The sequence below is a fragment of the Drosophila bipectinata genome, chromosome XL, assembly GCF_030179905.1.
Source record: "Drosophila bipectinata strain 14024-0381.07 chromosome XL, DbipHiC1v2, whole genome shotgun sequence".
NCBI classification, from domain to species: Eukaryota; Metazoa; Arthropoda; class Insecta; order Diptera; family Drosophilidae; genus Drosophila; species Drosophila bipectinata.
In genome coordinates, this window is record NC_091734.1 from 9286227 (window position 1) to 9309958 (window position 23732).

A 23732-nucleotide genomic window follows, 5' to 3' on the forward strand; every position below is an offset into this window, starting at 1 on the left:
CAGAGCACAAGGGAAGGCGATGGAAGCGGAGGAGGAGGAGGGGGAAGGTCGTCCAGGTAGGCCGGGTGGAGTGGCCGATGGTGGTGGTGGTGGAATGAAAAAAGAAGATGAAGTATAGCAACAATCGGGCGGCAGACATTCGAGTGTAGACACAGAAGGCAGAAAACTGGATTCGGTCGTGGAGGCTAGCGGGGTTGGAGGGGAGCACGCAGTCGGGGTGGTTGGAACCGCACACACACATGCCCGCCAGCTGTATCTCGATTTTTGTATCTTTTTTTGCTGCCTGCCACTGCCGCCGCTGCTGGCTGCTGCTGCTGCTGTTTCATTCCAACCCCAGCCGCGCAGAGGGCATCGCACTCATACACGTTGGCCGGGGTCGGCTGCCCCTAGTGCCGTCGCACTCGCTCCCGCGCATTTCGGTATAGAGAAAAGTTATCGGGTGCGAGAGAAACTGGTTTCCGCGGCCAGCTGCTAGAGCAGCACCAACACGAACACATGCGCGCTTCATTTTGTTTCGCCGCGACCGTGTGAGTTGTCCGGCAGAGTTGTCGCCCCGCCGACAGGCGAGTGCTCGACGGCGCTCTCCGAACCTCCTCAGTCTGCAACTCAACTCGACGGCGTGCGGTTCTCTCCGACGGCGACTGCGACAACTACAACGACAACAACAGCGTTAACGTCAGCGTCAGCGTTTCTGCCTATCCGCGCCGTGCCGTGCATGTGCTGTGAATGAAAAACTCTCGCGCCGACGCGACGCACCACACACCAGAAACCGACACCCGCGGCCAGTGTCCACTCGGATTCGGACTATTTATTTATTTATTTATGTTTTTTTAATCAAATGCCCAGATGTGCACTCGATTAGTGTAATGCAACTGCAATTCTTCGGTGAACATGAGAAGAAGTAGAAACGTCGGCGGCTTCGGCGCTTCGTGGCGCGACTGGAAAGTGTAGCGGCGGCGGCGTGGGTCGAGGGGAGGCCGAAGAAACGAAGCCGAAAAACAAGCATCTAGAGTTGTCGACGTGCGTTTTTTATGTAAGATCGCGTGCACAGGTGCTTCGGTGGCCCCGAGCATATTAATTACACTGAGAAAAAAAAAACTGCAAGCGGAGCCAGTGTGAGTTAATTACAGCGACGACCGCCCCCCCCCCAACCATCACATTACACACACACATATCTACACAATTACATAGAGAAGCCGCTGGGTCGGCGGGGAAGAGGAGAGGAGATACTGCACTTCGTCGGATATTATTCGTTTATTTTGTGTACATTTTTGTGTTGTCTTGCGTTTTGTGGCCTGTATATGTTATATGTTGTGTGTTGCCTGTATGTTTATACTATTTATTTATTGCCTGTATACGTACAATACATTCATGTGCCTGTGTTTGTGTTCGTTTTGTGTTCTAAAAAAAATAAACTAAAAAGAGAGTCTAAAAACTAAAAAAGAAAGCAATAATGCCAAAAAGAACAGCAACAACAACACCAGCACCACCACCACCACCATCACCAACAACAACAAAAACAACATTCTCGTCGAGTGTCGTCTTCGCAGCCGCCGCAAAAAACAGAAGAACAGTGAAGCCTGTGCCGCATGCATACCTTTAATTTATTACAAACATTGTTTTTATTTTAAATAATGGATCGTCGTGCATTGAAGTTTATGCAAAAAAGGTATTTTTTTTGTTATTTAATTTGTTTTTTATTTTGCTTTGCTTAGTTTTTAATTTATAAAAAAAATATATATTTTGTATTAATTAATTTATAAATAAAATTTGTTGTTTTTTTTAATGGCCTGGATCGTGGCATGTTAATCATCATTAAGCGGAGGGTTCCCAGCACTTTGCAAGAAATATGGTTCTGTCATAAAATACACTCCACTGGTGGTAGGCAGGCTCATAAAAAAAAAAAAGCCAAAAAAAAAAAAAAACTTCACAAGTCGCAAAACGAGTTTCCCCCCTCCCTTTCACCATGCTGCCCTTTTTTTTATCCCCCCACCCCCTTCCATCTGCATTGTTGACAACGAAATTTCGCAATGCATGCAGTGTGTACAGTGAGTGTGTGTGTGTTTGGTGGTTGTTTCACCTCCCCCCACCACCATCACCTAGCCCCTTGAGTGTTCCATGGTCTCCCGCCAACAATCCAGCATTGAAAAGCAAAAGTTCTAAGCCAAAAGGTAGCCAATTTTTTATTTTTGTTGTTGGGCCCGAATACCCAAAACTGCATGCGGCAACCCTGCTGCTGCTGCTCTCGCCCCAGCAGTGTGTGCTTTGCTCTCTGCATGTTGCTGCTGCTCTTTGCCTCGCACTCTCCGCCTCTCTCGCGTGCAGCCGAAGTAAACAAAAATGTAATTCCAGGCAGGGTTACCAAGTCATAGACTCTTATGTTACAGGATTGCAGCAAACTAGTCTTGAAATAAAAAAAAAAAAATAAAAAAAGCTTTTATTGAGCTCTCATTAGTTTTTTCTTAATTTTGGATACATTTCTTTAAAACTTTTTTAAATTTTAAATTTTTTTAATTATTCATAAAACTTGTTAATTTTGTATTTATTTTTTGTTTAAACCCTAAATATTTAAACCCATGTGCATATGTTTTTTTTTATCAGTAACTTTTTAGTTTGCCTGACAACCCTATGTATTAAACACCTACGCCACCACGGTTTGGGGATAAAAATGTGTATGAACTGCCCATCGTTTCATCTCGTTCACTCGAAATTTTGTTCTGTTCTTTCGTTTTCTTGTTGTTGTTCTGTGTTGTTTTTGGTTTTGTTGTTCGTTTATTGCAAAAACTCGTTTGTGTATCAATCAATATGCTGTCATGCTGTCACCCTCTCATTCTCACACTCGGTAGCACAGCTTTGATTTGAATTATCACTTTCCCTCCATCATTTATCCCCTCACCTCTCACCATCCTCACCCCCACCTCTATCTCCATCTCCATCTCCTCCTTACCTTGCCTTTTTTTGGCAGCGCATGCTCTCGCATGTTGTATCTTGTACTCCTCCGGATGATGCTGTGTTGCTTCAAGTGCAACTTACCGATGATTTTTGCTCTCCACAGTCTCCATAAATACACGCATACACACATGCACATTCATGCACATATCAGAAAACCAGTCTTCTTCTTTTGTTTTTTCTTTGGAGCTTCTTTGGAGTTTTCTCAAGAGGTCTCTCCAACAACAACATATCTTGTTACCCTGCGGGTGGCTCTGATCATGGGTTCTTGAAATAAATATATACATACATGTATATACATGTAAAAAAAAAAAAGCACCACCCTGAGCAAAAACCACCCTCTATATATAAGAGGTCTTTTACCGCCCATCACCCTATTACTAATTTGGTTTTACCCTTCTTTTGCCGGTTTATTCTTTTTTTTTTCTTTTATTTTATTTTTTTATTATTGTATTACAAGGATCCAGCATTTTATGGGTCTCGAGGGCATTTGGTTTGGGAATCTTTATTCTCACACAAGAAGTTGGAAATTGGAATTATACTATAGCGGCGTATAGCATTTCCAGTCCTTTACAACAAGGTCCTTGAACTTGGTTGGCTCCTTTATTGGCGGCATTATTTGAACGTAGCAGCTGCGTGGCTAAATTTTCTTTCACATGGAAATGGAAAAAATATATACACACACACACACACACACACACATACAAAGTACTATGGTGTGGAAATTCGAAAACCCATAGATTAAGATCGATGGATGGAAACGATGGCAACCCCTCTCTCTCTCTGTACTTATAGCCTATATACTCTATGGTTGGTACTCGCCCTCTTCCGTTATTTCCTTTTTGTCCTTTCTTCTTTCATACTCGCATTTGTTCTCGGCCGGATTGCCAATAAAGGACACCTTTTTGCATTTTTGGCAAAAACGAGAAGGGCAACGGGGAGTGGGGGGAAAGGGAAATGGAAAGGGAAGGGAAACGAAATAAAAGAGAAATATTTTCGGTTTCTACCTAAAAGCGTATATGTTTTTTGAGGTTCACAAAATTATTTGTTTCAATAAATCTTAGGATTCGACATTTTTGAGAGACAAAAAAAAAAAAGAGTGACTTAAGCCCTGATTTTGTCCTTTTTTTTTGTTCCATTTGGAGAGTTTTTATTATGTTTTATTGGATGTTTTTTCTTTATAAAGATTATTCGAATATATTTTAGGTTTTTGGCTTTTTTCAAAGATTATTTTTTTTTTTAATTTATTGGAAGGCTTTTAGTAATTATACTTTGTTTTATCTATAGAGTCTGTCCATAGGTTCTATCTATATCTATAGTTTTGATCTATAAGGAAAATATATTAAATATTCAAAAGCTTATTATTATTATAAAGTTAGTTTTTGATAATCTTAAAAAATTTAATATTAGTCTTGGGGTGAACCTTATTTTTAAAATAGAATTGATAATATAGTTTATATTTATTTAAAAATATTAAATACTTTGAAGCTTGTTCTTGAAACATTATTTTGCTTGAAAAATCATGCTTTTCTCTATGGGTTCTGTTGGGTTATATTATTTTTAGGATAATATTTAAAATAAAAAGCATGATTTTTTATATTATACGATTTTTTGGAATGGTTTAAAGTATCTTATGGTTATCTTCCACTCTTAAGGTTCTTATAGTCCAAAAATAAACGAAATCATAGGCTCTGTTTTTGAGATAATCTTGAATATATAAAACCTGGTTCTAATAGATGTATTCTTTGTCGGGTTCTGTATTGTGATATTATTTAGAAGGAACTATTTCATATATGGATATATGTTTATGTATAATTGAGGATATATTATGGATATATATCATGATATACTATATTATTCCATTTTTTATAATTTTCTTAACCATCTTATACCCATCCTTAATGCTTAATGATCTTATACTCATACTGCAAATAAATGAATTCATAGGCCCTGTTTTTAAGATAATCTTTAATTTGTAAAACCTGTTTATTATATTATTTTATTTTTAAAATCATGCTTTGTTTGGGTATTTTTTTGTTGTATTTTTGGGATTCTGTTTGCACTTGGCTTGTTAATATTTGTAGTCATGCTGGTGGAACAAGAGAAGACCATTAGGAACCCACATACCATACCATACCATAACCATCCTAACCATGTGTGCGGTCCACGATGATGGGCAAATATTTATTCTCAACTCTCCACTGACCCTTTCTCTTCTTCTTCTTTTTATTTTTATTTTGGAATCCAATCCCACAGAGCGGACACTGAAAGCGACAATCCAACAGCCCCGGGGAATCCGACTGGAAACTCAGGAAACACTCCAGTTGCCACTCAACCCCTTAAGGATAACTCCAATATCCGCGAGAAGCCGCTCCACAACAACAACAATAATAATAATAATAATAATAATAATAATAATAATAACAACAACAACAATAGTGGTAATCCTCACCAGCAACAACAACAAAGGCCACTCAAGTGCCTGGAAACTCTCGCCCAAAAGGCGGGCATCACCTTTGACGAAAAATACGATGTGGCCAGTCCCCCCCATCCCGGTATTGCCCAGGCACAGACACCAGGATCGGGAACCGGATCAGCACCAGCATCAGCACCAACAACACCAACAACAACACAATCAGCTACTGGAAAACTTACTCCAACCAATCATCGCCAGCGTCACAACCAAACGCCCAGCACCCCCAACACCAACTCCAACTCCAATTCCAACTCCCAACTGCCCACCCGTCACAGCCTCACGCTGGAGAAGTCCCAGAATCCGGGTCAGCAGGTGGCGACCACCGCCACGGTGCCACTTCAGATACTCCCAGAGCAACTGCAGCAGTTTTACGCCAGTAATCCCTATGCCATCCATGTGAAGCAGGAGTTTCCCAGCGCTGGCGGCGGAGGAGCCGGCACAGAACTGAAGCATGCCACGAATATCCTGGACGTGCAACAGCACATGCAACTGCAGCAGCAGCTCTCCGATGCGGCCAGCGGGGCGGCTGGAGGAGCAGGTGGCGCGACTGCGGGAGGCGGTGGAGCGGCCGGAGGAGCTCCTAGTCCGGCCAATGCCCAGAATGCCCAGCAGCAGCAGTCCACTGCCATCAGCACCATGTCGCCCATGCAGCTGACCGCCGGCGGAGTGGGCGGGGACTGGGCCCAGGGCCGGGCTGTCCAGTTGATGCAGCCCTCCACACAGTTCCTCTACCCGCAGATGTTCGTATCCGGGAACCTGCTTCATCCGGGCAGCCTCGGGCAGCAGCCCATCCAGGTGATAACGGCGGGGAAACCTTTTCAGGGCAATGCCCCCCAGATGATCGCCACCACCACCCAGAACGCCAAGCAGATGATCCAGGCGGCAGGCCAGGCGGGATTTGCGGGAGGGGCCTACGCCTCGTGCATCCCCTCGCTCCCGTCCCTCCACTCCACCTCCACCCACAACCAGTCGCCCCAGACGCTGCTCATCTCGCCCGTGAACGTCATCTCCCCCTCCCCCCAGCAGCAGCAGAACCTCCTCCAGTCGATGGCCGCCGCCCAGCAGCAGCTCTCGCAGCAGCAGCAGCAACAACAACAACAACAACAGCAGCAACTCACGCAGCAGCAGCAACAGCAGCAGCTGACGGCCGCCCTCGCCAAGGTGGGCGTGGACGCGCAGGGCAAGCTGGCCCAGAAGGTGGTCCAGAAGGTGACCACCACGAGTAGCACCGTGCAGGCCACAGCCGGCGGAGCAGGAGTGGGTGTGGGACAGGCTGGTGCCACCCAGGCCCAACAGGTGCAGCAGGTGCAGCAGCAGCAGCAGCAGACCACCCAGACCACGCAGCAGTGCGTCCAGGTCTCGCAGTCCACCCTCCCGGGGGTGGCCCAGTCGGTGCAGGCGGCCCAGCTCCTGAATCCCGGCCAGGCACAGCAGATGCAGATACCCTGGTTCTGGCAGAACGGCGCCGGACTCCAGCCCTTCGGAGCCAATCCCATCATCCTGAGGGGGCAGCCGGACGGCACGTCGGGGATGTTCATTCAGCAGCCGACGACGCAGACGCTCCAGACGCAGCAGAACCGTAAGATTGGCTTGTAATCCGAGGATTACTGAGTGGCTACTAACTACCCCTTCCCTTGCAGAGATCATCCAGTGCAATGTGACCCAGACTCCGACCAAGGCGCGCACCCAGCTGGACGCACTGGCTCCGAAGCAGCAGCAGGCGGGGAACAGCAACCAGGCGCAGCAGCAGCAGCTGGCGGTGGCCACTGCCCAGTTGCAGCAGCAGCAGCAGCAGCTGACGGCCCTCCGAGCAGGGGCTCCCGTGATGCCCCACAACGGCACCCAGGTGCGTCCGGCCAGCTCCGTCTCCACCCAGACGGCCCAGAACCAGAGCCTGCTGAAGGCCAAGATGCGGACCAAGCAGACGCCGGTGCGCCCGGCCCTGCCCACCCTGAAGACGGAGAACGGGCAGGTGGCGGGTCAGAACAAGGTGGTGGGTCACCTGGCCACAGTGCAGCAGCAGCAGGCGGTGGCGGCGGCCAATCTCCAGCAGGTGGTCAACTCCGCGGGCAACAAGTAAGTGGAAGCTCAATCCCAAACCTCATCCGCATCATCTAACCCTCTAATCTCTTCCAGAATGGTGGTCATGAGTACGACGGGCACTCCGATTACGCTCCAGAATGGCCAGACCCTGCATGCCGCCACTGCGGCCGGAGTGGAGAAGCAGCAGCAGCAGCTGCAGCTCATCCAGAAGCAGCAACTGTTGCAGCAGCAGATCTTCCAGCAGCAGATAGCCGCCCTCCAGAACCAGCAGCAGGCGGCGGCCCAGGCCCAGCAGCAGCAGCAACAGCAAGTCTCTCAGCAGCAGCAGGTGGCAGCTGCCCAGCAGCAGCAACAACAGCAGCAGCAGCAACAGATCCTTCAGGTGCCCACTAGCACCTTCATTACCTCGCAGCAGCAGCAACTGTTGCAGCAACAACTCCAGCAACAGCAGCAGCAACTGCAGCAGCAGGCGCAGCAGCAGAGGGAGCAGCAGCAGCAGCAGCAGCACAACCTAATCCAGCAGATTGTGATGCAGCAGGCGGCGGGAGCGGGTGGAGCCAACTCGCAGCAGCAGCAGGCCCAGGCGGGGCAGTTGCAGCTGAGCGGGGTGCCGTTCTCTGTCTCATCTCCGACGACTCCGGCCGGCATAGCCACCTCCAGTGCCCTGCAGGCGGCGCTCTCTGCATCTGGGACGCTCTTCCAGACCAGCAAGTTGGCCACAGCCAGCTCCTCGCTGCCCACCAGCAGCGTCGTGACCATTTCCAACCAGAGCACCACTCCCCTGGTCACCAGCAGCACGGTGACGACTCTTCAGCAGGCACAGGCCCAGGCCCAGGCGCAAGCTCAGGCCCAAGCACAGGCGCAGGCTCAGGCACAGCTCCAGCAGCAGCAACAGCAGCTCCTCTCCGCCAGCATTGCGGCAGCGACTCAGCAGCAGCAGCAACAACAACAACAACAACAGCAGCAGCAGCAGCAGTCGCAGGGAGCAGGAACGCTCACCCAGAACACCAATCCCATCCTGGCCATGACCTCCATGATGAATGCCACGGTGGGGCACCTTTCCACAGCTCCGCCAGTCACGGTTTCGGTCACGAGTACGGCGGTGACGCCCTCCACTGGCCAGCTGGTCGCCCTGAGTAGTGCCAGCAGCGGAGCGGGAGGAGTGGGGGGCAGTCACCCAGCCACGCCCACCAAGGACACCCCCTCGAAGACTCCCACAGCCACGCTGGTTCCCATTGACTCTCCGATGACGCCCATCGCTGGGCAGGACTCTAAATCCGGCACTCCTGCGAATGGAAGTGCCTCCGCGGAGGCGAGCAGTTCCACGGGAGAAGCTCTGCCGAACGGAGAAGCCCCCGAGGTCGGGTCCACGCCCTCCAAGTGCGCTACTCCCACCTCGAACCTCACACCCACCAGCAAGCAGAGGAGCAGCACTCCCGGCGGCAAGGAGGAGGTGAAGGTGTCCACTGCCACCAGTGGAACGACCACCACGTCCACCCCCACCACATCCACCGTCTCCAACGGCATTGGTCTGGCTCGGAGCACGGGCAGCAGCACTGTTACCACCACTAGCACCACTACCACCACCAGCTGCGCCATCACCACCACCACCACGACCAGCAGCCTCAATGGAGGCAAGGATCTGCCCAAGGCGTTGATCAAGCCGAACACACTGACCCACGTCATTGACGGGTTCATCATCCAGGAGGCCAACGAGCCCTTCCCAGTCACCCGGCAGCGCTACGCCGACAAGGACATCCAGGACGAGCCTCCCAGTGAGTATTCCTGCTACTTGTTTCCCCTAATCTTCCACTTACTTACCCACTCCTCCATCTATTCCCGCAGAGAAAAAGGCCGCCATGCAGGAGGACATCAAGCCGAGTGGAATTGCCAGCGCCACGCCCCCTCCGGCGGACATCGTGGCCTGCGAGCAGTGCGGCAAGCTGGAGCACAAGACCAAGCTGAAGAAGAAGCGCTTCTGCTCGCCGGCATGTGCCCGGCAGGCGAAGAACGGAGTCGTCAGCGCCATGGAGACCAATGGACTTGGCACCGGCGGCATAGTCGCCGTGGATGCCATGGCTCTGGTGGACAAACTGGACGAGGCCGTGGCCAAGGCAAAGATGCAGGCCGACGCCCTAAAGCCTTCGGTTCCGGCGGAGGTGCCGACGATCCTCCCGCCAGTGCTGGCTCCTGCCTCTCTTCCCCCGCCCCTTGGATCGCCCCTGCCAGTGGCCTTGCCAGCTCCCATACCACAACCTCCACCTCTACTGCCTCCAGCGCCCACTGGGGTGGTTACTCTGGCCAATACAGCCATATCCTCGTCCGTAGTTAATGGATCGGCGGCTCCAGATCGACCTCCGATTAGTAGCTGGACGGTGGATGAGGTGAGCAACTTCATCCGCGAGCTGACCGGCTGCCAGGACTACGTAGATGACTTCATCCAGCAGGAGATCGACGGGCAGGCGCTGCTGCTCCTCAAGGAGAAGCATCTGGTGAGCGCCATGGGCATGAAGCTCGGCCCCGCCCTCAAGATCGTGGCCAAGGTGGAGTCCATGAAGGAAGTGCCGCCTCCCCCAGCCGGAGAAGCCGGCGGCAAGGAAGACGCAGCCATATCAGCGGAATAAGGAAGTCCCGATCAAGAATATATATACTTTAGAATGTATCCTTTGGAAGGATATCCTGCTGCCGACTCCCGCCTCCCCCCAATCCCCGAAAGCCACATGTATGATAAGCCCACGTCTTGAAATTGTATATAATTGTTAGATTTATTGTGAAGTCTAGAGAGATAATGGATATATTTATTGGAAAAGTCAGGACCCCTACACTGGACAAAATGAAATACTTAAAATAAAATATTTTAAATTGTATTTTAACTTAATTAATTAACTATAATTAACTAATAACAGAGTGTACTGCTAAATGAAATTTAATACTATATTAGGATATAAATTGAACATTAAGTAGGTTTTTAACGAAAAACAACAACAACTCATCGTCTTAATGAGTTTTTACAAAATATTTAATACATGATTGTAATTTTAAAACAAAAATTATACATATATATTATAAATCATAGATTGTTCTTACAATTAAAACACATTTTCAGATTTTCGCGTTAGGAGAAGAGCCATCTCATTGTGACTTTGAATTTTTTTGCTAAACATTTTTTAAATGCCTATAGTTAAGGATTTTTTTTTTTATTTTTTTGCTATTGCTGAACAAATGAACATTTTAATAAATGTGGAATTATACAAAATTATAATGGTTTTCTTTTTGGAATGCTGGGGGGTTCTTTAAAGTTCTCAAAGTAAGTATTTTTGAGAACTATTCCTCGAAATCCTCAATTTTCAAGAAACCCCCTTTTTATAAAAAATATTTTTAAAACAATCTGTTTCGTAATCTATCCATAACTTGGCTTGTAGAGGTCTCATTGGCTCATATTATATCTTTCTGACCTTAGTAGCACTTCTTATACCATTATTCTCTTTGCAAAATAATCTATCCTAAATCCTACCCGACTTTTAAAAATTTTCTGAGTGGTTTTAGTAGGAGATTTGACATAAAAAAGGATTAACAGCTATAATTTAGCTACTTATAGCTATATATAAAGATATAACTTCATAACCAATATGTCTAAAGATATTTTAGAACCAATATGTCCATATTTGGAATATCTTCAAATATTCCACCAAATATTTCCATTCTACATATATTATTTAATATTTCCGGTATTCAAATCTTTAAAACATCAATATATAATATTTAATGCTCCTAATTTCAAGGTAAAGCATATCTTTGGCTAAAAGTAAGTATATTAGATACTTGGAATATTGAAAAACATATATATAATATTTCAAAATAAAATAATTTCGAAAATATAACTTTCTATTTAAAGAAAGAAACCCTAAAATTCTAAATAGAAACGATTTCCTTTAAAAATCTAGAAAGTTCTTAAAAAACTGGATTTTTAAATGAAAAATGAACTATTCTAGAAATCAAATCTCTTCCATTTTGAAGAAAGTTCTAGAATCTAAGCATTTTTAAATGTTTACGGTATATGTTTCAAAATAATTGTAGGAAAGGGAAATGTTTAATATAATATTTGAATAAATTGTTTTAAAAATGAATAATGCTAGGATTTAAAATAACCTTATATATTATATTGAATTACAATAAAAGAATTCTTATAATAAACTTTACTGTACAAAGAATTAGAATTCTTGGACTTTTAGATACCGCTATACTGTTTCTATTGAAAAACTCTACAAAGAGTGTCCTATGAAGACTTTCTCTGAAAATGTGACGCCATTTTGTTTTGCGAAGTTTGAAGTTTCTGGACAAGCGGGATTAAAAAAATATAAAGATTCTGAATAATGAAAAACCTTATATAACTTTTTTTCATTTGAAAATGTATATTAAAAATTGATATTCAATCTAAACATGTTTGATTTCTCAATAAAAAGAAACAAGAGTTTCAAATTAATAACAGGATTAGTTTAAATTATCGAGAGGTATTATTAAAAACTATATAAATCTTAAGTAAGTTCCTCAAATTAGTATATTTTTAAAAGTATTTAAAATTCTTCAAATCCTATGTATCTTAAAAAACTTACATGAAATTCTTCTTCATATTTCTTATTATTTTCAATCATATAGCAATATTTGAAACGTTTAACATTTACCGATTTTTAACCAAAGGATTACGTCATTATATTCTCCATTTTGATTTCTGGACAACAACAATAACGTCGTAAAATCTAAGAAGGCTAATTGGCAAAACAATACAATGCCGACGGAAAAACGAGGCGAATAAAAAATGGGTTCACCCGAAATTATTGTGTGGCGTGCGACTGAAATAGCATTATGCCATCTTGCAAAGGTGTGAAAGAGATAACGATAGGGACGATTTTTGAGGGTGAGTCAAAGTGGGCGTGGCCTGCTGGTGTGGTGAGTTCCAGTTGCATACAATACAGAATGGAGAGTATAACAGTTTTGGGTAAAAATTTTCGAAAATATCTTTGAAAATATAAAAAAATTAAGCTTACTCTAAAATAAAGAGGAATTAGCGATAAATAAACTTGGTTTTTTGTTTTATAATTATTTACAGATACTTTTTAATTTAATTGCTATTAAAAGATACATTTCAAAATGTCTAAAGTTCATAAAAAAACAATGGAATGGAAGCCATTCTTTCAAATTTTATAAAATTATTATAATAATTTTACAAACTTTTTTAGCAATATTAGCTTTATATAAAAAAATTTAAAACTTTCATGAATACCAATTATGATAAATGAATTTAGTGATTTGTTTTTAAATTATATTCAAATAATTAACAAATTTTAAGGTGGTTTTCTCCATATTTTTTAATAAATGTGTATAGATTTATAGTGAAATAACCATACTTTCCTAGATTTTAAAAGAAATCTTTTCATTTTCTTGCTTTATTTTTCAGATAAATCTTAAAAAAGGCTCTATAATAATAATTTTCACAAATTTTTATCTTAAATAACACATTTAATTAATGCTTTAGGTTTTATAACATTTATAACATATAGACAACTCCAAATAGATTTCATATCTAACTTAAAATGTTTGATTTAAAAAACTAGATTATAAAAAAAAAACTGTATAAAATTAATTTATACAGTTCAAAATTTAAAGCCCATCTTAAAATTATTCAAAAAACAATTCATGTTTCGTGGTGTTTTGCTTTCTCGCTCTGACAAAGCTCTGCCAGCTGATGGAAAGCTTTCGGCTGCCCCCATCATATGGTGGGGCTCAGCTTTTGTCGCACAACGCCCCCTTTTTTGTGCTCCCTTTTGCGTTTCGGCATTCAGTTGCCGTTTGTTGTGGTTCCCATTTGCACGCTCTTTCTCCCAATCCAACTCTCCTCAGGTGCGTAAAAGGAAAGCACTCATTCGAACACATTTATGGATAAGCTGGCTGAAAGCATCGAATAACTGCACAAAGGTGAGTGTGAATATGCAGCGAAAGCAACAACAAGTTGCTCTGAGTGAGTTTTTAGGTTAGATGGCGCGTGGGGCTCTCTGAAGCTTATGAGAGAATGAGAGGATAGTGGAGTCCAAATCATAAAAATATATCTATGGAAAGAGATGCTGCAATATAACTTGATTAAATTTCCGCTATAATATGCAGTTGCCCTTTCTTTTTATTGTCGCTTAATCAAGCAATAATAAAAATATTGTGTATCACTACTGATAACGCCTCTCGCTTATCAGCTACCTGTACATATGTATTATTATTTTGTTGTTTTTTTTTCGCCAAACACGCGTTTACCAACACACTTACAAAGAAAAAAAAAAACATCTTTCGACGTAAATCTTTGACCACACGCGTGTGTTAGAAAGAGATAAGAGGGCGTTTGGGGCAAAGAGGGAGAGTAGAAAAATAAACAACCAGGGCTGGACACTTTCAAAAAGCTGTTGAAAAGCTTAGGGTTTTGAAAAGTGTTATACAATGATTTTTCTGAAAATAATATATTTTCTAAACTATAAATATTTTTTATATATAAAGTTATTATTATTAAAATGTAGTTACATAATAGATGACTTGCTTCTTTTTCAAACTAATCATTCTGGTTAATTGTGAAAATTTCCCGTTGAAATCTCTTTTCCTTTAAATGCAACAGATTTTCCCATATAATCCCCCCATGGAACATTTTTGTATCTGTCAGATACACTACCTGACCTGACCCGGCTGAATTGTTGTATATCTTTTGTGTCGACCCTGGTGCAAATGGTTTTATGATGGTTTTCGGTTTCGGATCGGGATCTACCTGCCATCTAACCCAGATAAGCCTTGTGGCAACCTTGTGGTGGCCTCATAAAGATCTTGACTTTACGGATTGCACTTTTCCAGACCCCAGACCCAGACCAGACTATTGTGTTTTTATTTTTTTGTGGTTGTATGCGTGGCTTAAAACAAATATGCTAATTTTTTTATGCACGCGCAAAGCCGGTTCGACTGATAACACCCATCTATATAACAGAAAATATAATACATAGAGTTGAGAGTTCTAGTGGAAAAGTTTGGTTTTGGGGTTTCGGTTTCCTGGGGGCTCAACAATCAACGCTATCAGTGCGATACTGCCAGCGGGCTGGAGAAGATTGTCCTCCTCCATAAGTCACCTCGAGTGTATCGTTTTTTTTTTTCGTATTACTGGCTGATAAGCATCACTTTGGTTCGGGGAAGTCCAATACATTTCCGTCTGGCACTACGTCTAGTCCAAGTGAGTTTAAAAATTGATCTTATAAATAAAAGAAATTTAAATTTTAGTAGTTTTAGGGGGATTCGATCAAAACTTGTATCTTTAATTATGAAGTTGTACAAAATAATAATTTTATAAGACAGAAATTTAACTAAAAATAGGTAAAGACATAAATTGTTATACGGGTTGTTGTATATTTTGAGGTTATCACAAACATATAGTTGTAACCATATAGCCATTTAACAATATAGTTTTAATAGCAGTATATAAAACTAATTACACAATATCGTATCTAAATATCGTATATCGTATCGTATTCAAACCTGAATGAAAATTAAATTTTTAGATTTCAAAACTTTAACTTAAAACTCAACATTCCAACATTATGTCATATTTTTCTATGTTTTGATTTGGAAAATGATTTCTTTCTAAAATAAATTAAATAAAACTTTAGTTCAAAACTTAACGTTGTAGTTTATACATTGTTTTCCAAGAATATACAATATTATGTACGGTTTTTCTATGTTTTTGTTTGGAAAACTAATTTTTTATGTATTCTTTAGCTTAAATATTTTTTCTTGATAAGTTTGATAAGTTTAACTTTAGTAAACTTTAGTTTAAAACTTAAATTGGAAGTCTACAATCTCATTTTTGATACACATATACATGTTGTGTAACATTATCCATGTTTTTTTTTTTAATATTTGTTTTAAAATCATTTTTTAAAATTTTTTTCCTTTATTTTAAAGTTTTTTTTATAGGAAAACTCTCTTCTGCCCTGGTTTCTTCATTTTTTTCAAAAAAAAAGCAAAAAACCGACTTTAAAATGTTAATAGTTATTGAAAATATATATAATTAAATATTAAATAATTAAAATTAAAAAAATGTTATTAGATTTTTTTGTATTTTACTCTAAATATTTAAATTATTTTATATTTTTATTTTATTTTTTTTAGAACCTTTTCCATAACATCCAGGTCCAGCATCCTCTGCCCCCCACCCCCACACCATCCACAATGAGATTCCAGCAGTTGCTGCAAGTGCGCAGATTGGCCAGCGCCGGCGCCACCACTCTGATGCGGCCACGACCCACCACTAGCACCACCAGACCCACCACCGGCGCCACCACCAGCATGGGCATAACCACCACTGTGCGCACAATGGCGGGCAGCGGGGCACCGATTCCGGAACTCACCCAGGTAAGTGACTTACGTAACGACAGTGGGCGTGGCCAAGACACTCCCCGCCAAGGCGGAACCCTCCCCCCAACCATCTAATACCCCCTGGCCCATTTTCCAGATCACAGACAATGTGCAACGTGGTAACTATGCCACTCTAACCGACAAGGATGTGGCCTTCTTTGAGAATCTTCTGGGGAAGAACTTTGCTCTCACCGAGGACCTGGAGGGGTACAACATCTGCTTCCTAAAAAGGATTCGCGGTAAGTTGATGGCCGAATACTGCAAGTCATCTACCTCGTTAGGGTTATGACTCAGAAATGTCCTTTTTTCGATTCATCCATTAAGGTTTCTTGGGGTTATCTTGATTTTTGACAGACATCCTGATTATACTTCTAATGGGGTTTGTGGTTTAGGTCTTTTGGACCTTTTCTAATGGTATTTCTCTATCTGGTAGTTCTCTCTAAAGGGCAGCTGTTTTTTCTGGAATAATTCTAAAACTGATTGCTTCAAAAAATGGAAATATTCATTGACTTTAATCGAGGTTTTTGCATAAATCTCACCATATTAATATATATTTCTCTGACAAATCCATTCCGATCCTTGAGGGGAATACCTTAAATCTTTTTGTCAATCAATTACCCGACTTTTTAATTGAAAATCTCTAAAAAAAAAAATAGTTTTTAGATTTTGTTTAGCTTTTTGTGGGGAAACCCCTTGAAAAATACGTGCTTTTTATATGTATATTCCACCTTACGATGTCTATATTTTGCCCAATTCTGATCCGATCAATAAGAGGAATAATTAAATAAGAGGAATACCTTAATACCTTTCTTGACGAGTTCCCCGACAATCTGCATTAAAATCTAGACACGAAATATTTTTTTCATTTTTTTCCAATATTTCTAGTATAGTTCTATACCCCTTGCAAAATCCGGGATTTCTAGGCATGGCCCCTATCGAAGTCTATATCTTGGCCAGTTCTGATCCGATTCTCGAGATGAGTAAATCAAACTATTTGGGGACTGATTCCCAATGAATCTACATTAAAATTCTGTAACAGAATATTTTTTCAAAATTTTTCTCATTTTTTTGGGGAGACGCCTTGTGAAATGGAGGATCTTCGTCTATGGACCCTTATACCCTATATACCCTTCCGATGTCTTTATCTCTGCCAATTCTTATCCGATCCCTAAGCGGTGTACCTTAAACGATTTTTAGATCGATTTCCCACCAATCTGCATCAAAATATGAGTACAAAATATTTTTTAGATTTTTTTCCAAATTTTCCTAGGGGTACCCCTGCGAAATCCTGAGTTTCCGTATAAGATCCTTTCCGATGTCTATATCTCAGCCAATTCCAATTCTCTTCTCCCCTGCATATCTGATATATCTGTGTTCTGATGGTTAAAATTTGCCAATAATTTCCATATTTGGATATTTCCGATGTCTATATCTCTGCCAATTCCCATCTTATTCTCAAGAGGAATACCTTCGAAGATTTGTGGATAAATTCTTCAGTACAGTGACTCTGGGCCATAAAACATTTATTAAAATTCATAAAAAATTTAGACTTTTGACAAGAAATGTTCCAGAAATATAAATTTTAAAACACTTGGAATTTATTTTGTATAATATATATGTAGGTGCCATGGAGGACTTCGTCTATTTGTGGTACTTAATAGTATGGTGCCATCTCGTTGGGTGTAACACCAGCGTCTGGCCAGCAGCTCGATCCTCTGTACAATTCTAGAAGATAGAAAACATTATACAAGCTATAGATATATATGTATAGACATAGATCTATAGATATAGTTACATATCCCTCGAACTTACCGTTGGTGGCGCAGCCATTTTGCTGAAATTCACGTTCCTGGATTAACTTTAATTTCGCTTCACTTTTCCGGAAGATCTGAAGAAGTTCTTCCTTTTGTTGTTTCTTCAAGAATCTTTTAAATGGTATTGCCCATGGTTTCTGCAATACGTTACCACGACTCTTATAGGGATTGGATACTCTACGGTGCCTGTTCTTCCGCTTTTGGCGGATCTTGTTTATAACCGATTTGTCTCTCCCCATTACAAAAATTATAACTTAATTTTCAAAATATATCAGACTCTTAATTTTAAAATCGACCTCACAGTTCGGAGACGAAACGTTGAATGACGAAATGGGAAAGCAGTTTGGGGCTACAATTTGACATTTGAGTTTAAGGCCTACTTGGGAGTGAAATGTCTTTAAAAATTATAAAATTAAAAAATGTTTGCACAAATTATAAAATAAAATAGTTGAAAGAAAAATACTACCCAAATTTACTACCTAAAGTTAAAAGCAATTTGTCCATGTAGGATATTTTTCAAATGATGTAAATATGTGTCACTTAAGTTACCTACTTAATGGAATAAATTAATTAATTTAATTAATAACTAATGTGTAGAAAGATTAAAAGATGCTTGGTGAGTTGTATTGGCTTGGTAGTTGTTGTTTTAGTTATGAGATTCTAAATAAAAAAGCTTGAAAAGTTACATGGCAAACGTGTTTATTTTTATGAAAAAAAAAAAAAATAATAATTGAATTTAATAATTAAAAACAGTGCCCTCCTCCTCGATTCTCATAGGTGGCACCTAAGCAGGGCCAAAAACTTAATTTAAAAAAATGAAAAAAATATTTTTAATGAAAAATAATAAAAAAAATAATTGAAATTAATAAATAAAAACAGCGCCCTCCTCCTCGATTCTCATAGGTGGCACTTAAGCAGAGCCAAAAAATAAATATTAAAAAAATTAAATTTCATTTTTTTTATAAAAAATATTTTATAAATTAATGAATAAAAACAGCGCCCTCCTCCTCGATTCTCATAGGTATCACTTAAGCACCACCAAAAGAAAAAAAATCAAGAAAGACCTTTTTTCTAGGAAGACCCGTTTTCAAATGGGGGTGTTAATATAGCACCCTTAACAATGTCTAGAAAATGGGGGACTATCATAGAGTACCCCTTACGATGTCTATATCTTTGGCATTTTTTATCCGATTCAGGAATTGAATATCCTTAAGGATTTCTTTATCAATTCTGTGTTGATTTTCATCAAAATATGATTGCAACATATTCGATCCCTATTTTTCAAAATTTTCTGATGGATCCCCTTGCTAAATTGGGGATATTCACTTTTGATCCAGAAAAATGTCTATATCTTCCCCAATTCTCATCCGATTCTCAAGCGGAGTATCTTAATCGATTTCTGGATCGATTCTCCACCATTCTGCATCAAAATCCTGAGACAAAATATTTTTTTAATTTTTTGTCCATTTTTCGTGATGCGATCCCTTGAAAGTGGGGTTTTCCCCTATGGGGTCCACAGTGATGGCTATATCTTCCCCAATTCTCATCCGATTCTCAAGCGGAGTATCTTAAACGATTTCTGGTTGGATTCTCCACCATTCTGCATCAAAATCCAGTAACAAAATATTTTTTAGATTTTTTGTCCATTTTTCGTTATGCGATCCCTTGAAAGTGGGGTTTTCCCCTATGGGGTCCACAGTGATGGCTATATCTTCCCCAATTCTCATCCGATTCTCAAGCGGAGTATCTTAAACGATTTCTGGTTGGATTCTCCACCATTCTGCATCAAAATCCAGTAACAAAATATTTTTTAGATTTTTTGTCCATTTTTCGTGATGCGATCCCTTGAAAGTGGGGTTTTCCCCTATGGGGTCCACAGTGATGGCTATATCTTCCCCAATTCTCATCCGATTCTCAAGCGGAGTATCTTAAACGATTTCTGGTTGGATTCTCCACCATTCTGCATCAAAATCCAGTAACAAAATATTTTTTAGATTTTTTGTCCATTTTTCGTTATGCGATCCCTTGAAAGTGGGGTTTTCCCCTATGGGGTCCACAGTGATGGCTATATCTTCCCCAATTCTCATCCGATTCTCAAGCGGAGTATCTTAAACGATTTCTGGATCGATTTCCCACCATTCTGCATCAAAATCCTGAGACAAAATATTTTTTAGATTTTTTGTCCATTTTTCGTGATGCGATCCCTTGAAAGTGGGGTTTTCCCCTATGGGGTCCACAGTGATGGCTATATCTTCCCCAATTCTCATCCGATTTTCAAGCGGAGTATCTTAAACGATTTCTGGTTGGATTCTCCACCATTCTGCATCAAAAGCCTGAGACAAAATATTTTTTAGATTTTTTGTCCATTTTTCGTGATGCGATCCCTTGAAAATGGGGCTTTCCCCTGTGGGGTCCACAGTGATGGCTATATCTTCTCCAATTCTCATCCGATTCTCAAGCGGAGTATCTTAATCGATTTCTGGCTGAATTCTCCACCATTCTGCATCAAAATCCTGCGACAAAATATTTTTTAGATTTTTTGTCCATTTTTCGTGATGCGATCCCTTGAAAGTGGGGTTTTCCCCTATGGGGTCCACAGTGATGGCTATATCTTCCCCAATTCTCATCCGATTCTCAAGCGGAGTACCTTAAACGATTACTGAATCAATTTGCCACCATTCTGCATCAAAATCCTGAGACAAAATATTTTTTCGATTTTTTTTCCATTTTTCGTGATGCGATCCCTTGAAAGTGGGGCTTTCCCCTATGGGGTCCACAGTGATGGCTATATCTTCCCCAATTCTCATCCGATTCTCAAGCAGAGTATCTTAAACGATTTCTGGATCGATTTCCCACCATTCTGCATCAAAATCCAGTAACAAAATATTTTTTAGATTTTTTGTCCATTTTTCGTTATGCGATCCCTTGAAAGTGGGGTTTTCCCCTATGGGGTCCACAGTGATGGCTATATCTTCTCCAATTCTCATCCGATTCTCAAGCGGAGTATCTTAAACGATTTCTGGTTGGATTCTCCACCATTCTGCATCAAAATCCTGAGACAAAATATTTTTTAGATTTTTTGTCCATTTTTCGTGATGCGATCCCTTGAAAGTGGGGTTTTCCCCTATAGGGTCCACAGTGATGGCTATATCTTCCCCAATTCTCATCCGATTCTCAAGCGGAGTACCTTAAACGATTTCTGGATCGATATCCCACCATTCTGCATCAAAATCCTGAGACAAAATATTTTTTAGATTTTTTGTCCATTTTTCGTGATGCGATGCCTTGAAAATGGGGTTTTCCCCTATGGAGTCCACAGTGATGGCTATATCTTCCCCAATTCTCATCCGATTCTCAAGCGGAGTACCTTAAACGATTTCTGGATCGATATCCCACCATTCTGCATCAAAATCCTGAGACAAAATATTTTTTAGATTTTTTGTCCATTTTTCGTGATGCGATGCCTTGAAAATGGGGTTTTCCCCTATAGCGTCCACAGTGATGGCTATATCTTCCCCAATTCTCATCCGATTCTCAAGCGGAGTACCTTAAACGATTTCTGGATCGATTTCCCACCATTCTGCATCAAAATCCTGAGACAAAATATTTTTTAGATTTTTTGTCCATTTTTCGTGATGCGATCCCTTGAAAGTGGGGTTTTCCCCTATAGCGTCCACAACGATGGCTATATCTTCCCCAATTCTCATCCGATTCTCAAGCGGAGTATCTTAATCGATTTCTAGACCGATTCCCCACAGTTTTGGTTAAAAATCAAAAAATCCAAAGTATTTTTTACATAGTTTTTCCATTTTCATGGGAAATCCCCTCGAAAATAGGGGATTATCATAGAGGGCCTCTTACGATGTCTATATCCTGGCCAATTCTGATTCGATCTTTAAGAGAAATACCTTAAAAGCTTTGTATTTCAATTCCCCATCTATCTACCTTTGTTATAACCTATTATCCTTTTTTTTTTCTAGGAAACAGCAAACTGGTTCTGAAACCAGGAACCACCGCCGAGGTGTCCGCCATCCTGAAGTACTGCAACGAGAGGAAGCTGGCGGTGGTGCCGCAGGGTGGCAATACCGGATTGGTGGGAGGATCTGTGCCCATCTGTGACGAGATTGTCCTCTCCCTGGCCCGCTTGAACAAGGTGCTGTCCGTGGACGAGGTGACCGGCATTGCCGTGGTGGAGGCGGGCTGCATCCTGGAGAACTTCGACCAGAAGGCCCGGGATGTGGGCCTGACGGTGCCTTTGGACTTGGGTGCCAAGGCCAGTTGCCACATTGGCGGCAATGTTTCCACAAATGCCGGTGGCGTTCGTGTGGTGCGATATGGTAACCTGCATGGCTCCGTTTTGGGTGTGGAGGCGGTTCTGGCCAATGGACAGGTCCTGGATCTAATGTCCAACTTCAAGAAGGACAACACCGGCTATCACATGAAGCATCTGTTCATCGGCTCCGAGGGCACACTGGGCGTGGTCACCAAGCTATCGATGCTCTGTCCCCATTCCTCCAAGGCCGTCAATGTGGCCTTCATCGGCCTGAACTCCTTCGACGACGTCCTGAAGACCTTTGTCAGTGCCAAGAGGAATCTCGGAGAGATTCTCAGCTCCTGTGAACTGATCGACGAGAGGGCTCTCAACACAGCCCTGGAACAGTTCAAGTTTCTCAAGTAAGTAGTTTTTTTTTTATTAATTATTTATTATTTTAGGACTTGATTTAAAATTATAGGAGTATAAGAGATATAATGGTTGTTTGGGAAAACAAAAAATAGGTTTTAAAATTTGAGTTACAAAATTATTAAAGAAAATAAGAGTCTGCTTTTGTTTTTTTGGTTTTGAGTTAAAGTAAGTGACGAAATCCAGCAATTAAAACAAGACTTTAGAGTTTAATCACAAGTATTAATAGAAATAATGATGGTTTTGGAAAACAAAATATAGGTATTATATTTTTAGTTGAAAAACTTTTTAAGAAAATAAGTATTTGCTTTTGTTTTTAAGTTTTTAATTCAAGTAGGTGACGAAACCTATCCATAAAAACAATTTTTCACTGAAAAGCTTTTAGTCTTTTATAGTATAATTTCATATAATAATCGAAATCATTTCATTTTAATTTAATGAATTATAAATTATATATTTTACTAAAAATTTAAAACTATATCTAATACCCTTTTTTTAATATTAGTTTTCTTAAATTAAGATTAGTTGTTTTTTTGTTTCACATTCTTCTAAAATATAAAAATTCTCAATTATGAAAAACCCCTTGTTATATGCAAATTTTTCCACCCCTATTAATGGTATTACTATGTATTCCCACCCCCAAATTATACAGTTCCCCCATTTCGGGCTACCCCTTCTACATGCTGATCGAAACCTCCGGCAGCAATGGCGACCACGACGAGGACAAGATCAACCAGTTCATCGGCACCGGAATGGAACGTGGCGAGATCCAGGACGGCACTGTCACCGGGGATCCCGGCAAGGTGCAGGAGATCTGGAAGATCCGTGAAATGGTGCCCCTGGGCCTCATCGAGAAGAGTTTCTGCTTCAAGTACGACATCTCGTTGCCGCTGCGTGACTTCTACAATATCGTTGATGTGATGCGGGAGCGTTGCGGTAGCCTGGCTACAGTGGTCTGTGGATATGGTCACCTGGGTGACTCCAATCTGCATCTGAATGTGTCCTGTGACGAGTTCAACGATGCCATCTACAAGCGAGTGGAGCCCTTCGTCTACGAGTACACCTCCAAGCTGAAGGGAAGTATCAGTGCCGAGCACGGTATCGGTTTCCTTAAGAAGGACTATCTGCATTACTCCAAGGACCCAGTGGCCATTGGCTGGATGCGTGACATGAAAAAGCTTTTGGATCCCAACGGTATCCTTAACCCTTACAAGGTTCTCAACTAAAACGGCAGCCATAAATAGATAAGCTCAGTGTTTTTGTGAATATAAATATATAATCTTTTTTTTTTTAATAGTAAATAATAAAGTAATTGAAAAATTCAAAGAAAGTCCAT

General features: G+C 41.4%; 2 protein-coding genes and 1 long non-coding RNA gene across 5 annotated transcripts; 2 read left to right on the forward strand and 1 right to left on the reverse strand.

Annotated features, from left to right (window-relative positions):
* Nucleotides 1-610: 610 nt before the first annotated feature.
* LOC108131935 (polyhomeotic-proximal chromatin protein-like) lies at nt 611-10644 on the forward strand. 2 transcript variants are annotated; one of them, XM_070277699.1, is made up of 5 exons: nt 611-1669; nt 5206-7004; nt 7066-7501; nt 7562-9243; nt 9314-10644. In XM_070277699.1, exons 1-5 carry the CDS (start codon nt 1635-1637, stop codon nt 10090-10092), a joined length of 4731 nt encoding a protein of 1576 aa, XP_070133800.1. In that variant the 5' UTR covers nt 611-1634; the 3' UTR covers nt 10093-10644. The 2 variants fall into 2 exon arrangements, with proteins under 2 accessions (XP_070133800.1, XP_070133802.1); XM_070277701.1 differs by lacking the exon at nt 9314-10644 and having other exon boundaries at nt 7068-7501; nt 7562-7963.
* Nucleotides 10645-13285: 2641 nt separating this feature from the next.
* D2hgdh (D-2-hydroxyglutaric acid dehydrogenase) lies at nt 13286-23726 on the forward strand. 2 transcript variants are annotated; one of them, XM_017251068.3, is made up of 5 exons: nt 13286-13441; nt 15656-15898; nt 15999-16140; nt 21696-22389; nt 23049-23726. In XM_017251068.3, exons 2-5 carry the CDS (start codon nt 15716-15718, stop codon nt 23620-23622), a joined length of 1593 nt encoding a protein of 530 aa, XP_017106557.2. In that variant the 5' UTR covers nt 13286-13441; nt 15656-15715; the 3' UTR covers nt 23623-23726. The 2 variants fall into 2 exon arrangements, with proteins under 2 accessions (XP_017106557.2, XP_017106558.2); XM_017251069.3 differs by lacking the exon at nt 13286-13441 and adding an exon at nt 14572-14720.
* Nucleotides 17408-18208, reverse strand: LOC138926135 (uncharacterized). Its single transcript, XR_011442495.1, has 2 exons — nt 17714-18208; nt 17408-17626 (listed from the first exon to the last, which is right to left on the reverse strand). It is a non-coding gene; the product is annotated as an uncharacterized lncRNA (long non-coding RNA).
* Nucleotides 23727-23732: the final 6 nt, after the last annotated feature.

Coding starts and splice junctions, on each gene's coding strand:
- LOC108131935 (XM_070277699.1), top strand. CDS start 1,635: ATGGATCGTCGTGCATTGAAGTTTATGCAAAAAAG. Junction 7,502..7,561: donor GTCAACTCCGCGGGCAACAA/GTAAGTGGAAGC, acceptor AATCTCTTCCAG/AATGGTGGTCATGAGTACGA. Junction 9,244..9,313: donor CATCCAGGACGAGCCTCCCA/GTGAGTATTCCT, acceptor CTATTCCCGCAG/AGAAAAAGGCCGCCATGCAG.
- D2hgdh (XM_017251068.3), top strand. CDS start 15,716: ATGAGATTCCAGCAGTTGCTGCAAGTGCGCAGATTGGCCAGCGCCGGC. Junction 15,899..15,998: donor CGATTCCGGAACTCACCCAG/GTAAGTGACTTA, acceptor CCCATTTTCCAG/ATCACAGACAATGTGCAACG. Junction 16,141..21,695: donor CTTCCTAAAAAGGATTCGCG/GTAAGTTGATGG, acceptor TTTTTTTTCTAG/GAAACAGCAAACTGGTTCTG.